The following is a 12,963-nucleotide window of genomic DNA, read 5'->3' as shown; positions in this document are numbered from 1 at the left end:
CTCACTGCATTTTTGTATACTGTGACACTGTGTATTTGGATCTGAAGATGCACTATTTGCGAGGCTCGTGACCTAGAAAATGTGTCACTTTTTTTCCAGCAGTGCGAAGAGGTATGAACGTGATGAAAAGTAAAGCTTTTTTAGTGCGTCCCCTGAGATCTCCAGCTGAATCTTACAGAGATAAGGAAAGAGATAAAGAAAGAGAAAAAGGAGAGAGAGAGAGGAAGAGAGAAGCAGAGGTAGAGGGAGGGAGAGATAGAGAAGCAGAGGTAGAGAGAGAGTGAGAGAGAGAGGCAGAGGTAGCGAGAGAAAGGCATTCGGAGGACGTGTGTTGGCTCTCACCTTGATGGCATAGTTGACGAGCGGGTCTTTGGCGTAGGAGGCCGTGTAGTAGACGGCGTCTCCGGCCTCGCAGCAGGGCTTGCCCGTGGTCAGCCTGAAGTGGGACCAGCTGTCCGTGCCGAAGCGCACGTGGTCCTTCTGGCCGGCCATGAAGCGGTCCTCGCACTTGCCGGCCAGCTTGCGCAGCGTGTCCGTGTGCAGGCCGCGGATGCGGCCCACCACCTCCTCCCAGCTGTCCATGCCCTTGTAGAGAGCCTGCCTCTGGGGCTTGGCGCTGGCGGCGGCCGCCCCGGCTCCGCTGGCGGGCACCCGGCCCGTGGTGCGGGCCCGGCCCGCCAGGGACTCGGCGCTGCGGCAGCCCCGCCACTCGCGGCCGGCCGTGGCGCTGTTGGCGGCGGCGGAGGCGGCAGCGCCGGTGGCCAGGCAGGAGAGGCTGTTGGCGGGCCGGCCCTTGCCCACGATGGTGGGCCGCTCCAGCGAGTCGCCGGACTCGTGGTCCAGCGCGCCGCGCGCCTCCGAGCTGAGCGAGGAGCTCTGGCTGGCCGTCTCCCAGGTGGAGTCCAGGTCGTACAGCGGGTTGGCCACGCTCAGGTTGGTGCCGCCTGGTCTGGCCTCGGCGCGCGGTCGCATCGGCGTCACCTCCCTGGCGTGGTGGGCATCAGCCGAGGAGGTGCGCCCGCCGGTGCCCTTCTTGGGGAGGGGAGGCGGCGTGTCCTTGACCGCAGACTCCGGGGCGTCCGGGTCGACTGAGGCGAGAGTGTCGTCCGACGCCTTGACGTTCCTGGGGTGCTTCAGAGGGATCATGTTGGCTCTAGACTGACCTGTAGGATCAAAGACAACACAATGTCACTCTTACATCAAACTGAAAAACACAATGACAATAGGCCCTTTCACAATGAAGGAACTTTGATCAGTGCATTTTTTCACTTTTTCTGTGCATTTTTTGAGCTCTTGCATAGGGGTAAGGACTTTTCCCATTGCATAGGAACCATGACTGATAGGATAGGCATAGGAACCAAGACAGCAGAAGCGACATTTTAAAAAATCTCTGTAAAAATAATTCAGCTTGTGTTTAAATTTGATTAACACAGAAATTGCATGAGAAGGCTTTGTTTGTCAGTGCACCAGCCCACCGGCCCATAGTTGCTCATAGACATTAGGTGCAAGCGAAAACGGCCACCATTCAACCCGAAAAAAGACCATTATAACAAAAAAAAAAAAAAAGACCACATAAACATTCCATGACTCTGAAGCTGTTAAGGTAAATTAAGCTAAAAAAAAACTCCTGCATAGTTCTCCATTAAGTCATCTCATAGTTCTTACTGTGTGTGAATGCGAACAAAATCAAGCCCTAGGAACCGTGTAGTTCTAGGGGTAGCCTCTCCAGCTAGTAGTTAGGTAGAACTGTTGTGTTTCGAATGTGCCCAATTACAGTGGAGCAGTGACAGCGTTGTTGCCTCGGAATCGGTATGGTACCAGAAAAGGTGTGGGACATTTTCTCCCTGAATGTTCCCTGGAATGAGTCCCTGCTGCTTTGAACAAAAGCGCCAGCTTAATCCTACTTTGCTTACTTTAACTTAACTTCACTGTTGACAAACCACACCACAGCTCTCCGTGTAAAACAGTAGGCCCAGATGGCCCTTGTGGTGCCCATCTCTGGCCGGTCTCTGGAGGGATGAACCAGACAAATCCCCGGGTGAGGGCTCCTGGGGAGGAGTCAGGACCTCCACAGGGACAGCTGGAGAGAGGGCTGTCCAACCGCCAGGCCAGTGTGAGGGTGAGATAAAAACTCAAATCGCATTTCTGGCCATCACCAGTGAGGCTTAAAGAGGCAAGTGAAGGGTGATTTTGCCTGACAGCTTTAGTTAATTCTGCCCTAATTTTGACGACAAGCTAAAAAAAATCACAGAAATCTGTTCCATGTTAGAGAGAGGAAAACAATAGTCAAGAGGAAATCAAAAATAAAAAGAATAATGGCAACAGAAGACGTATGGGTTTAAATAATGTCGAAAAATTAACTGCACAGATGCTCCAAGGCACTCTTCTACTAAAATGACTTTGAAATAAGCTAGAAAAAAAATTATCAAAGGGCCAGCTAAATGAGCTTGTAAGTTAAATAAGAAGAATCCCTTTTCACGACCTGAGAGCACTTAACATTGTCCACTTAAGCCACCATCAGCCCTCCAAAGACAGTGTAATCTCTACTCCTCTCCAGATGGGCTCCTGCCACTAAGACTCTTAGGGCCATGATGTTATTTTTCATCATGGAAACGACAGATCTCGTAACGAATGCCAGACGAGAGGTTATTTTGGTGTCGTGGACTGTTTACCGACGGACGTGCCCTGGTTAAACATTCTGCTCCTCCATTTGGTTTCCTAAAACTTGCTGAGGTGGAGCCACCTGGCCCTCCATTTTCACAACGCTGAGTGTGCTGTTTGTCATCTCCACCCCCCTCATTTACGCTTCATGTCTGGACATGAAGTTGCATTATAATTGCATAATTAAAATGTGTACAACTAACACCCAGAACCCAAAGTATTAATTCTCCTCAGCTTCCAAGTCTTACACAATCAAACACACTAAACATGCACATAAACCTGTGCACGAAAAAGCTTCCTATCCACTAAACTAGGCATGCCCATTTTCAAATCACCGCAGTCATAGACAAATACCAATCCCCACGTGTATAGAATGCATACAAATCAAATCCTGGGGCAGTGCCTTGCTTAAAAATACCATTAATTATTGATTCATCACTGGCTGGGCTACATATTAATCAGAAACCAATCATGAGTGGAATACTGCACCTGGCACCATTAAAACACAATGAACAATGACGTGGCGAAAACGGTCTTGTTGAGACCTTGCCCAGATACATTCTAAAAAGCAGCGTACTGTTTTGTTTTTACTTCCAAACATATTTTAATGACCCTACACGGATTGGTGACCAGGCCTCCACTGTTAATAACAAGCTGTGTCCCTGGTTAAATAAAGCATACAAAGAGTTTCTCTTCTTTCTATCTAAACCGGGCTTCTCTGAACATACGGCTGTTCAGGTGTTCCAAAATAGATCGCTATTTCCTGGCACTTTTTCACGCATTGCACTTCTTGGTGAGTCTACTCCAGCCTCCACACACACACACACACACACACACACACACACATCTGATGAATGTATCACACACTTACACTTAATTTGGGTCCCAATGTTGTCTCTTAGGACCTTAACATGCTTTACAGTGCTAATAACAACTCACCCATACCCATACCAAACCAGAAGAGTCTGATTTATGTTGGACTATGCTACAGAGTTTCAATCTCCCTTCTGGTGGACATGCACTTCACCCAAAGTCTACTTCAAAAGCCAAGATGCCTCAGATCAGGATAACCCTGAGGTCATCAGAGGAGTTCCATTTCTAAAGGGGCGTCATAAATGCCAAGCAGGGCTGGCCTGGGGCATCCAAGTCAACGACGGGGTTCCAAGTGCTCTATTCCCACACACAACAGAATTGTACATTTCTATGCCCGAAAAAACACCCACCCACGCTGAAAGGCATGGAGAGAACATCATCAAGCTAATTTTTGGCACTTCACAAATTCACAATGTGAAAATATTGCGAGGACTGACTGTTTTAACAATCACCTCAACTGTTGATGACTTCCTTATTCTCTCTCCCCCTTTCTCTGTCCTTCTGTGTGTGTGTGTGTGTGTGTGTGTGCTGATCTGTTGGCAGTAATCTTATTGGATCTTCAGCACCGGTACTGTGCCAACTAAAGAGCCAATGAGAGAAAGCATAAGGTCAGAGTCACATGGGACAATCTCTTGACTGAATCCCTTCAATCTCCCTTCGATGGCCAGCAAGCTTGCTAAATTCGCCTGTCATCACAAAAAGGTAACACTAAACACAATTCCAACCACTGACACAAGTAAAAGCCAGCCTTCTCCTCTGCATAAAAGTCTTTCTTTAACATTGCTGTTAAGACTACCCATCAGAAACCCATGTCACCCCCCTACAAAGGCATAGGATTCCAGCACTACAAAACTCCTTGTGGCACATTGAAAGAAGAGCACAGGGGGAGAAAAAGAAAACAAGACAGCTACATGATAAAGCATGACAGATCACTACTCCTTTGATCCCCCCCCCCCGCCCCCGCCCCCGATTCTCACAGGTGTAGATTAGCAACAGGACAGGCAGCAAAAGTCAGCTTTACACTCACCTCTCCCCCCTGCTCACTGATCTCCTATCACAGCTCACCGTACACAGGATTAACATATGGCAGACCTGATAGCACACTCCACTGACCTGAGCACAGCTCTGCCAACTGCCGACGCAGATAGAGCAGAGGAGAGAGAAGAACAAGCAAGACGAATCTACAGAACGCATGCAAGAGTGAGGAAGAGAGAGAGAGAGAAAGAGAGAGAAACAGAGACAGAGAGAGAGAGCGAGAGAGATAAAGAGAGAAAGAGAGAGAGAGAGAGAGAGAGAGAGAGAAAGAAAACAACCCTACCTCTTTTGCTCTGCCTCCCCACTAAGGGCTACAAAGTTCAGAGAAGTGGCGGCGGCGGCAGAAGCCTGAGCAGCATCCTCGCTGCTAAGCGTGCTCAGCGGGCTGTATTGAGATTTCCTGCTGCGCCACTCGCCACTCGCCAACAGGCAGGACAGCCCTGCTCACACTGCCTCCGCACTCTCACAGACCGACACAGAGTGAGAGAGAGAGTGAGAGAGGGAGGGAGAGAGTGGGAGGGAGGAAGGGAAAGGTAGCCAGCCATGCTCCCTCCTCCCAACTGACACTTCACAAAGAGGAGGGGTGCCACTGTGTGTGTGTGTGTGTGTGTGTGTGTGTGTTGGCAGCAGAGCGACAGATAAAGAAAATCAATACAGTTCATTTTTCGCTTTTATGAAGGATATTGTTGTTTGTCAGCACCAAACAATAAAATCTCTATCAGAGCATTCAATACGTTTTCCACTGTGCTGTCTGCAATAGTGAGCTCTACTAAGAGCACAGGCTTTTGCAGAAATTGTGAAGCTCTGTATGTAACCATAAGTCTCATGGTGTCACACAATTTTGTGGACTGGTTCTTTCTAATGTTGCTAAAAGTTCTTTCATTAACCTCCAAGGTATCAGTAGAGGAGCTGTTTTTTTCCCAACCCAAACACAACACAAGACACAAAGGCTCACAAATGGTCACCCCATTAAGAAGATCAAAGTGTCACACATGGCTCACACAGCAGGGCAAACACACACACACACACACACTCCTGACTGCTCACAAAAGGCCCACCAAGGGGCTTAAACACACGTCATTAGGGAGCAATGAGAAAAGCCCTTTTCCAGAAGCTTCCCAGGGCCTGCAGGATGCATCAGCGCCCTGTCATTGCCAGGCAGCCTCCCCTATACCCAGGCTCAGGCTGGGACGTTAGTCACAGGGAAACTCAACTTCCTCCGCACATAGCTGAGGCAGCGGCAAACGGCTTGAGCTGAACAGAGAGCTGAACAGAGAGAGGTCAGATGGAGAACAATGCATAATGACCGCAATCACCACGGGTCAGAGGACACCGCGAGGGAAGAGAGAGAGAGAGAGAGAGAGAGAGAGAGAGAGAGAGAGAGAGAGAGAGAGAGGGAGGGAGATAGAGAGAGAGAAAGAGAGAGAGAGAGATAAAAAGAGAGAGAGAGAGAGAGAAGAGGGAAGAGAGGAAGAGAGAGAGGGAGGTGGGGCGAATGATAAGGGTGGTAGTCTACACAACTAGGACTACAGCCTGTGCTGTCGTCTCATACATTCTAAACTTCAGAAACTTCATCCGTCTACACAAAATAACACAGTGAAGTCCAGCCAGAGACCCGTATACATCTGCATGGCTGAGCGACTCTGAGGAGAGTGGTGGAAGGCCTATATTGCATTTTGAGTGGCAAGAGCAACACAAACAGAACACAAAATAATAACTCTATTTTTTTGAGATCAGGATATTCCTCCCATGCCACCCTATTCCAGGGATACGTACATTACATTTACATTACATTACATTTTCACCTTTCAAAGAGCTGAGCCTAAAAATGGTGAGCGTAATGAATCTTGACACATAAGTGAGGAAAAATACATTTCACATATTTTACATATTCTTCTCTGCCAGATAAAACAGCATCGCTAAGCAGACGAGTACTAATACAGCAGCACGCATGTGAATTACACTTTTCAGTGTAAAAAAAATACATTTCAAATGTCCAAATTAACACATTCACTTCCTTTCTCCATCATTCTTACCACAATTAGCTGTCTGATGTGGGGAAAACTGCCTCAAGAGTTCTTTGTGAGATAACTAGCATGCTAAAGTTTCAGACTGAATTCCATTTCCATTGTAACGAGTATGCAAGTTTCATTAGGATGTGGAAACGTGGGACATCATTAGGGAGGTATGGGGGAGAGTCGCCATGCCAACCCTACCCCAAAATATGTCAGTTATGGAACAGCATGTAACTGGGTTAGAGGCGGTCATGTCTGTCCTAAAAACCAGGCACCTTCACACTCAGTCACACAGCAAAGAATGTGGCGTGCAATTGCAACGTATGACTACAGTCTGAATCACTTGCCTGCCAAGCTGTTATATTGATTTCAGTGATCTCACAGGGTAGTGGGTCTGTGTGAGATTAGAATATCGATGTACACTTTTGGCACAGAAGGATAGGAGAGCTCCAATTTACTACAGGGCAGTAAATTAGTCATGATCTTTCTATGTGTCTCTTTCCCATCATGAATAAGGCCTCTGTTAATCACAGTCACTTCAGTGAGTCAGGTGCAGATCATCTTCATTGAACTCTGGACCTGTGGATCTGAGTCTGGGATGGTATGTGTGACTCAAGAATAATATCATTTTGCATTGCTTAAATTGGACTGCCAAGTTTTTACCTAACTTGGTAATGACAAGCACTGATCACAATATGACTGGATTCACAAGAACAATTGTGAAATGGTATTCATTCTCTATTGAAAACTACACAAGTACAGTAAGCGAATGACAGCAATAACCTGGGCCAGGTGCAAAGCAACAGTACAGAGGCACACGGACTCCTCTACAATGGCAGACGCAGACCAGGGAGTACACAACAGCATTGTGATTTTTTTCTTGTCGTCATGGTAACCCACCCCTGACAGTTTCTGAGCAGGAACACTCAAGTTGTGATGAGAATGTGCCGGAGTCTTACTTGCCACACAACAGTTCACCACGAGTGCACTACCGATGCACATTCGAATAATACTTTTTCTAAAGAGTCAGGGTGGAGTGAAGATAGAGAGCACAGACAGAAACAAAAAAAAACAAGCCAGCCCAGCTTTCACTTTCCGTATCCTCCTTTCCTTTGTGGCTAAATTCTTTTACGCTAGTTGGAAAATCCTGCCAGACCATGGAGACAGTGAGTGGGAAAGCAGCGTTCCTCAGCGTGTACTCTTACCCAGGTTGCTGTAGGTGGCGCTGCAGGAGCTGGAGGCGGGCGAGTACGAGTGACTGCCTTCCTCCTCCTGCTCCCCGAGGCTGGCACTGCCTTCGCTGGCTGACGCGAGGATGGGCCTGGCGCTCGAGGCGCCGGCCTCGGCCACCGACGACAACTCCAGCTTGGCCGGCAGGGAGGCAGCGGTGGGCATTTCGCTCTCGGCCGACTCCATCTGCGCTTGGCTGTAAGGGGGGAGGAGAGGGGAGATGGTGAGGAGAGAGAGAGATAGAGAGAGAAGGAGAAAATGCAGAGAAAAGGGAACCTAAAAACATCACCTAAAAGAAAACATCACCTAAAAGAACATTTAAGCAATGTAGTACCTTATTTTGTTGTATTGAACAGGTTCAAGTGAGCACTTAGCTAATGATTGCACTATACGCTCTCCTAGCTTTTGAACTGCCTCTCAGTGAAACATTCAGCAGTTTAGACTAGGCGACCAGATGTGGAGAAGCAAGCTGATTATGAGTGTGAGGAGGAATTAACACATCTCTCTCTGCTGTCTATGAAGCAAGCTTTGTAGAGATGTGCCAGACACCAAAGTGCTATTAGCACCTATTTCATCAGATGCCAGTAGGAAAGTGTGTCGGTTTGTGTGTGTGTGTGTGTGTGTGTGTGTTTTAAAAAAAGGGTATATGGAATGAAAACCACAAAATTAACCATTTGTGTGTCATTTCCCACAAAACATGTTCCACAAAGACACCTTTATATTAAAGGAGAAATCCAGCGAGTTTTCACATAGCTCTCCGTTTCTCGAGGTCACCAAGTGCTGTTGGTAGGAAGCAAAATGAAAACAATTGGTTTCACCTACAGTAACTCGAGTTGTTACAACTGACAGCTAACACAACCAGCCAGCTACAGCATTTCACTCTGGGGGCATGTCCGTGGCCCCCCCCCCAGGCATACTGTATGCCCACAGAGTGTAGCGCTGCAGCTGCCTGGCTGCGACCGTGCTCGGTGACCGCGAGAAATGGAGATCTACAGGTATGTGAAAACACGCTGGATTTATCCTTTAACTGAGAATTTCATCATATAGTAGAACATTCCGCCATTCTCGGAGCTCTCTGATGGGATGAGAACCTAATGGATAATGAATGGTACCTGGACCTGAGGCCCTCTGATGTCTTCAGATAGACTGCTGTGCTTTGTTCATAATGCAGGCACCCACTGGTTCATTCAATGATTTAGACACAAATCAAAAGGTTCTTGCTGCGTGCGTTCTGCAAGCATTATTTATGGAGGGCTTAAATGATGTATCCAGATCGCAGACGCAGATATTTCTATGAGAGAAACACATTGCCGCACAGCTGCAGCTAGAGAATTTCACCCGTCCAAAATATGAGAGCCATCAATCAATGTAGCTCTAGGGGAAAGTACTCTCCTGCAATTATGTGACTTAAATAAGCGCAAGCTCTACAGGTATGACACATGGTAAAAGCAAATGTTCCTGTTTAAAGGCTATGATCAGGTCAGCAGGCCAGCATCTTCACATGACCCCAAACGTGTTGGTGTGAGAAGACAGCCTGGTTTGGCCACATTCTTACTGGACCTGATCAAATGCAGATTCTTCAGTACTCTTACAGGTGCTGTAGGAGGACCTTTTGAGATAAACAAGGCCACATGACATGGCCAAGTAATGTTTTCCAAACAGCATGTCACAACTGCCCAACCTTATAGTATCACTCAGAAGATGGCAAATCAGGGCAAAAATCACTTTTTACATCAGTAACAACACCTCGTCCTCCTGAATAAAGCCAAACGTTTACTCAACTATGACTATTTGTTTCACATGCAGTTGGCTGAAACTGTTCAGACTGAAGATCAATCAATCACGCCAATGCTTCCGCAGCAAAGGAAGACGTTTTCTGAAAGCCCTTTGGACACTTCCTGACAAAGCAACCAATTACATCTAAATCTAAGCGTGTATGCACTTCTGGTTGACACGAAAACATTAAAAATGGCCCGCAGCTGAAAACATGTTTGGTGTCTAGACTTTGGTGGAGAGTGAGAGAGGAAGTGGGGTTCTGAGTAACAACATACTGGCTTGAGTGAAAGACAAGAGCATTAGACAAATACAGCGAGAGATAATGGTAAGTATAATAACCATAGTCGGGGGAATCAACAACAGCTGCTAAATGAAATAAATAAATGAATAAAAAATAGCCGAAACATAACATAGCTTTCAGAAGACCTCACAAAAAGCCAAATGGGTTGGTGATGTTCACAAAAACAGCCAGAAAAAAAAAAAAAAATCCCTCCCCCCCACAAAACACAAAAAGTTCTTCACTGTCACAGTATAGTATTCAATCAAGCAAACAAGCTGCATTGTTAGGATGGTTCCTCTGATGATTTGTAACATATAATTTAGAACCTGTTGAACTTGCACAAAGTTTGAGAATGCTGGAAAATATGGGGGTGGGGGCCATTCCATCCATTTGATCTACTTGTCTGTGCTGCTTCCAACCAGAAAACAAACAGACACAACTCCCACATCCAAGTTCTTTCTATGCTCACACTGGTGCATATTACACAAAAACTCAACAAGCACAACTTCAACAAACGTAAACTCCAGACACTGGATGCAAAACTAACACCTCCCCAACAAATACCTGAGCCCACTGTGAGCACAACACGACGGCTTTCGGTGTTAGGACTTGTTCAAGCAGTCTGAACGTGCCTTGTACTTCGTGCAATGTTATTGCCTTGTATGCATACCTACAGTAAACGTATGTGCCCACAAACAATACAGCACACACAAGCATGTGCGCACATACACACACACACACACACACACACACACACACAAACACACACACACACACACAGCGAGGCACTCCTTGCTAAGTCAACAGGACAGATGAAAGGTGTGAAGTGGCGCTTACCCTTTGTACTGGCTTACACAGTTCCCCATGAGAGCAAGTTTTGAGAGTGGCGGGTTGAGAGAAACAGTCCTAGAGCAGGCACATTCTTCGAGGGTGAGGAATCCCTGGCTGCCTCAATGAGTGGGAGCTTTCCCTTTTTGCGTTTGGCTGGCTCTCTTTAACTCACTCAGCCTTCACTCTCCACAGCACTCACCTGTCTGAGGTGCAATTTTGGCGTGGTGTCAGGGAGCACGCCCATAACCAATCACTTGGCCCGCTCATAAGCTAAAGGCAGACTATCCCCTCCTCTCCACCAATGAAAACTTGATACTTTCCAGTCAACCTGCTAGCTACTGGCTTGCCCATCAAAACGCTTCTGCTGTGCTACTGGAGATGAGAATCTGACAATGAACAAACGTCCTCTGAAAACTAAGAGTAAAAATGGGGAAGGACATTTGGGGCTTTCCCAAACACTATTCATTTAATGAGTATGATTTTATCACTGCAGGGATCAAAGGTTGTATGGTGAACATACTGCAGAGCTCCCTTACCACAGAGCACAAAGGAAGTGCTTGCGACACCACAGGAAGTGGCTTCTGTAGGTGGGGGAGATTGCAGGGTAGTCTATCCATCTACAAATGCAGGTCACATTACTGAATGTCAACAGGGCAAAGATCCTGTTGGCATGACAAGCTGGTTTTGTAATTTATGATTTGGTGGAGCAGAACAATTTCACTGGTCTGACAGAGTGTGAATCATAGGTTTGTGCTCTAACCAAACATACAGTTATAGAAAAAAAATAACTTCACAATAGAGAAGAGAAGAGAAGTAAGACTAAGCCATATAATTTCAGGCTGAAATTCAGACTGTGTGGCAGCACATACTTGTGAATGATCAGAACATCATGCACAGTAAATGTGTATCAATCATGTGAGATGTAAATACAGTGCCAAACAGAAACAACACAAACCCTATGTGTCCCTGTTTGGACACAGTGTAGTTAGAATAGTTTTAAGAGTGTAACAGGATGATGTGTCACTGTGTGTCATACAAACATGCCCAATTACAATTCACTCCTAATCCACTCCTCACAGGCTAATTCATGGTAGGCAACTAAACATGTGATGGCAGAATAGTCAGTGTATCAAGCACCAGAGCTTTAAGAAAGAGAGAGTTTAATATTCTGAACACCACACATGAAGCAGTATCCTTCTCAATAACGCAATAAAATGAACCAAAAACAAGTTTGAATATGTTTAAAATGCAACGCAAACCCCCCCCCCCCCAAAAAACAACATGCATTCCATTTATGCATTGAATGCATTTGGGAGAACGTCAGTAATTTCCCTGCTATTGTGCAATACAATTACCCATGCTGAGCAGAGTGAAATGAATGAGGGCACTAAGCACCTGACTGTTATTGAGAGCAGTGTTAATGAGAGGGAGCAGGTACCACAAGTCCCAGGGACTTGCACAGCTTCTATATAGGGCCAGTTGGGCCAGCCTGAAACTCATTTTGCTTCCCAGCTCATAAATAAGACACATCCCTTGCAGGGTTTCAGTGGCCATAATTACCAACTGAATGGACTGTATTTACATTTGACACAGACAAATATGAGGTCCTGTAAGCCCCAGTTAGCTCAACCTCTCGAGACCCTTGTGGGGATGTGACAAGGCAGCGGGCTGATCATTACCAGTGACCCTTGCTGCCATCTGCCATCTTGATTTATGGGTCTTATTATGTGATGGACAGGGGCGAGTGGTTATAGCCAGGCTGCTCACTGAAGTATGGTCGCCCTGACAGGGTCAAGAGGAACTCAGGCATGCATGCAGTAAAGTTGATAGAGGAAGCATGGTGGGAAGACACAAAAAAGAGCCTTCAGCTACTCAGCTGTGTTGTAGGAATTTCTGTCAGTTGTGTCTTGAGATCCCAAAGCTGAACATCCAGTTATTTTAATGGTAAATACTAATTATAATCTAGTTATTTTGATTGTCATGTATGCATGCTGTTTAGGCTTTGTTATTTAGAAGATACAATTAAATCTTTTTTTTTTTTTTTAACTGTTTACTAAAGCGGGCATCAAGTCTCCAGTTTCAGAGTAGTGCTCTCAGAGACAAGCCTTCACCCTTCAGACTGGAAGGCTTGATATATGGTGCAGGCACATCTTCCATATATTTTCATAAAGAGCTCTAGTGATAACAACTTGTTGTTTGAACTTCTCAAAATGAAGATTCACTATGATCAAAGTTTGTATTTAAGTAGTTCACTGAGAGGTA

General features: G+C 46.2%; 1 protein-coding gene across 1 annotated transcript in view; it reads right to left on the bottom strand.

Moving 5' to 3' along the window:
• Positions 1 to 12,963, bottom strand: part of peak1 (pseudopodium-enriched atypical kinase 1) — a 101,348-nt gene that overhangs the window by 8,226 nt on the left and 80,159 nt on the right. Inside the window, exons 5-6 of the mRNA XM_062546773.1 lie at positions 7,790 to 8,010; positions 343 to 1,163 (exon numbers count right to left, since the gene is read on the bottom strand). Coding sequence (XP_062402757.1) covers positions 343 to 1,163; positions 7,790 to 8,010 — 1,042 coding nt within the window. The remainder of the gene's footprint in view (positions 1 to 342; positions 1,164 to 7,789; positions 8,011 to 12,963) is intronic.

This window comes from Sardina pilchardus, chromosome 10 (genome assembly GCF_963854185.1).
Source record: "Sardina pilchardus chromosome 10, fSarPil1.1, whole genome shotgun sequence".
NCBI lineage: Eukaryota > Metazoa > Chordata > Actinopteri > Clupeiformes > Clupeidae > Sardina > Sardina pilchardus.
This window is presented reverse-complemented; position numbering and strand designations above follow the sequence as displayed.